General features: G+C 42.8%; 1 protein-coding gene across 1 annotated transcript; it reads right to left on the bottom strand.

Annotated features, from left to right (window-relative positions):
- Window positions 1–703: 703 nt before the first annotated feature.
- LOC115502312 (vomeronasal type-1 receptor 1-like) lies at window positions 704–1,608 on the bottom strand. Its single transcript, XM_030297585.1, is given in 2 exon segments — window positions 704–744; window positions 747–1,608. Coding segments are annotated over 2 exon segments (798 nt in total). The 5' UTR covers window positions 1,504–1,608.
- Between the last annotated feature and the right edge of the window lie 234 nt (window positions 1,609–1,842).

The following is a 1,842-nucleotide window of genomic DNA, read 5'->3' as shown; positions in this document are numbered from 1 at the left end:
TTTGGGGTATTCCCAGTCATTTTCTTCTCACTTGAAACACTTTTCACTCAATATGCTTTGACAATGCAATGAATCTTCTGGATGTCACTTCAACGTTTGAATCAACAGAACTAAACACAAAAATCCCCATGTCATTATCAGCATTACCTGATATTCTCCATTGAATAGCATTATATAATTTTATTTTTTTTAAGTTTTTTAAAATTTTATTTTGAGAAAGACAGAGACAGAGTGAGTGAGGGAGGGGCAGAGAGCGAGGGAGAGAGAGAGAGAATCTCAAGCAGGTTCCGCACTGCCAGTGCAGAGCCCGATGTGGGGCTCAAACTCACAAACCGTGAGATCATGACCTAAGCCGAAAGCAAGAGTCGAATGCTTAACCGACTGAGCCACCCAGGCGCCCCCAAAAAAGTGATTAAATAGGGACGCCTGGGTGGCTCACATCTGACTTTGGCTCACATCATGATCTCACAGTTTGTGGATTTCAGCCCTGTGTCAGGCTCTGTACTGACAGCCCAGAGCCTGGAGTCTGCTTTGGATTCTGTGTCTCCCCCTCTCTCTGTCCCTCCCCTGTTTGCACTCTTTCTCTCTATCTCTCTCAAAAATGAATACATTTTTTTTTTAAATCGGCAAAAGAAAAGTGATTAAATAAATGATAGGATGTCCTATAGGGAACTTACTGTTTTAGAGACCATACTTGGAAAAATTATTTTTCTTCCCTAGAAGCAGAGAAAAACTGAGAGGCACAGTGTCACTGCCAAGGAGCACGAAGGGGCTGAAGGTCGGGAAGCCTGAAGATGCCAGGGCAGAGATGTTCATCAGCCAGTGGCTTGGGTTCACAATAAGTGTTACCCACAAAGACAAAATGAAAGAGACAAAACAAAAGGAGATGCATATGCTCACCAGGGCCAGGATGGTGTGCGTGGCTCCGGCCTCGTGGGAAGGTTTGGGGGGAAGTCTGTTGCTGTGAATGTGTTGGACTTGCTGCTTGTGCCTGAGCAGGACAGAGACCATGGAGCCACTAGACCAGGCCATGAGGCCCAAACAAGTGACACCAATGAAGGAGAACATGACTGCATGTAGTAAAACAACAAATTTGTTTGGAATGGGTGAATTACGGTATTCATAAATTTTTCCCACACTCATGTTTTTGTTCTTTCTTGGTCCAGTAACATGCAAAGTAATAAAGATATTCGACAGGAGATGCAGGATCCAGCAGAGGAAACAGCAGAAGCCAAAGCACTTTGGGAATGTAACCTTGAGCTCCAACCACTTGGAGGTGTTAGTGTGGAGCTTAATGGCCTGGAAACCACTGAGCAGGCAGGTGGTGCTGAGGGAAACCCCTCTGGCCACTCGGTGAAAATAGAAGACAAGCTTACATCCAGCATCATTCAGAAAAGATTTCAACCCAAATGCTGCCATTGTCCGAGGAACTCCTGTATGAAAAAGAACCAAGTTGTTAGCTAGGACTAGCTGGATGAGAATCAAGTCTGTGGGTCTCAACATGTGCCTAGTGAGTGAAGTAAAGATATAAAGACAAAGAAGCAAGGAGTTTCCAAGGATCCCAACTCCAGTTTGGGTGAGGAAAACAATACCCAGTTTTAAGTTAGAGGAACCATTTCATCAATTTAAAAGGGATACTGGTGGCTGTTTTGATTTGAATCTCAGGAATCTGGAGACTAAAATAGAAAATTCTGTTACTCTCAATACACCAAGAAAACATCTTTAGTCATATAATTTCTCACCTCGATATGAATATATGAATATTTACACATGCCTTTCGTATGTGCAAAACAATTTTTTGCAGGACTATTTGTAATTACAAAGATTGAAATCAACCAATGT

The sequence above is a fragment of the Lynx canadensis genome, chromosome E2 (genome assembly GCF_007474595.2).
Source record: "Lynx canadensis isolate LIC74 chromosome E2, mLynCan4.pri.v2, whole genome shotgun sequence".
Taxonomy (NCBI): Eukaryota; Metazoa; Chordata; class Mammalia; order Carnivora; family Felidae; genus Lynx; species Lynx canadensis.
Note: the sequence above shows the minus strand (reverse complement) of the source record. Positions and strands in the feature narration are given on the sequence as shown.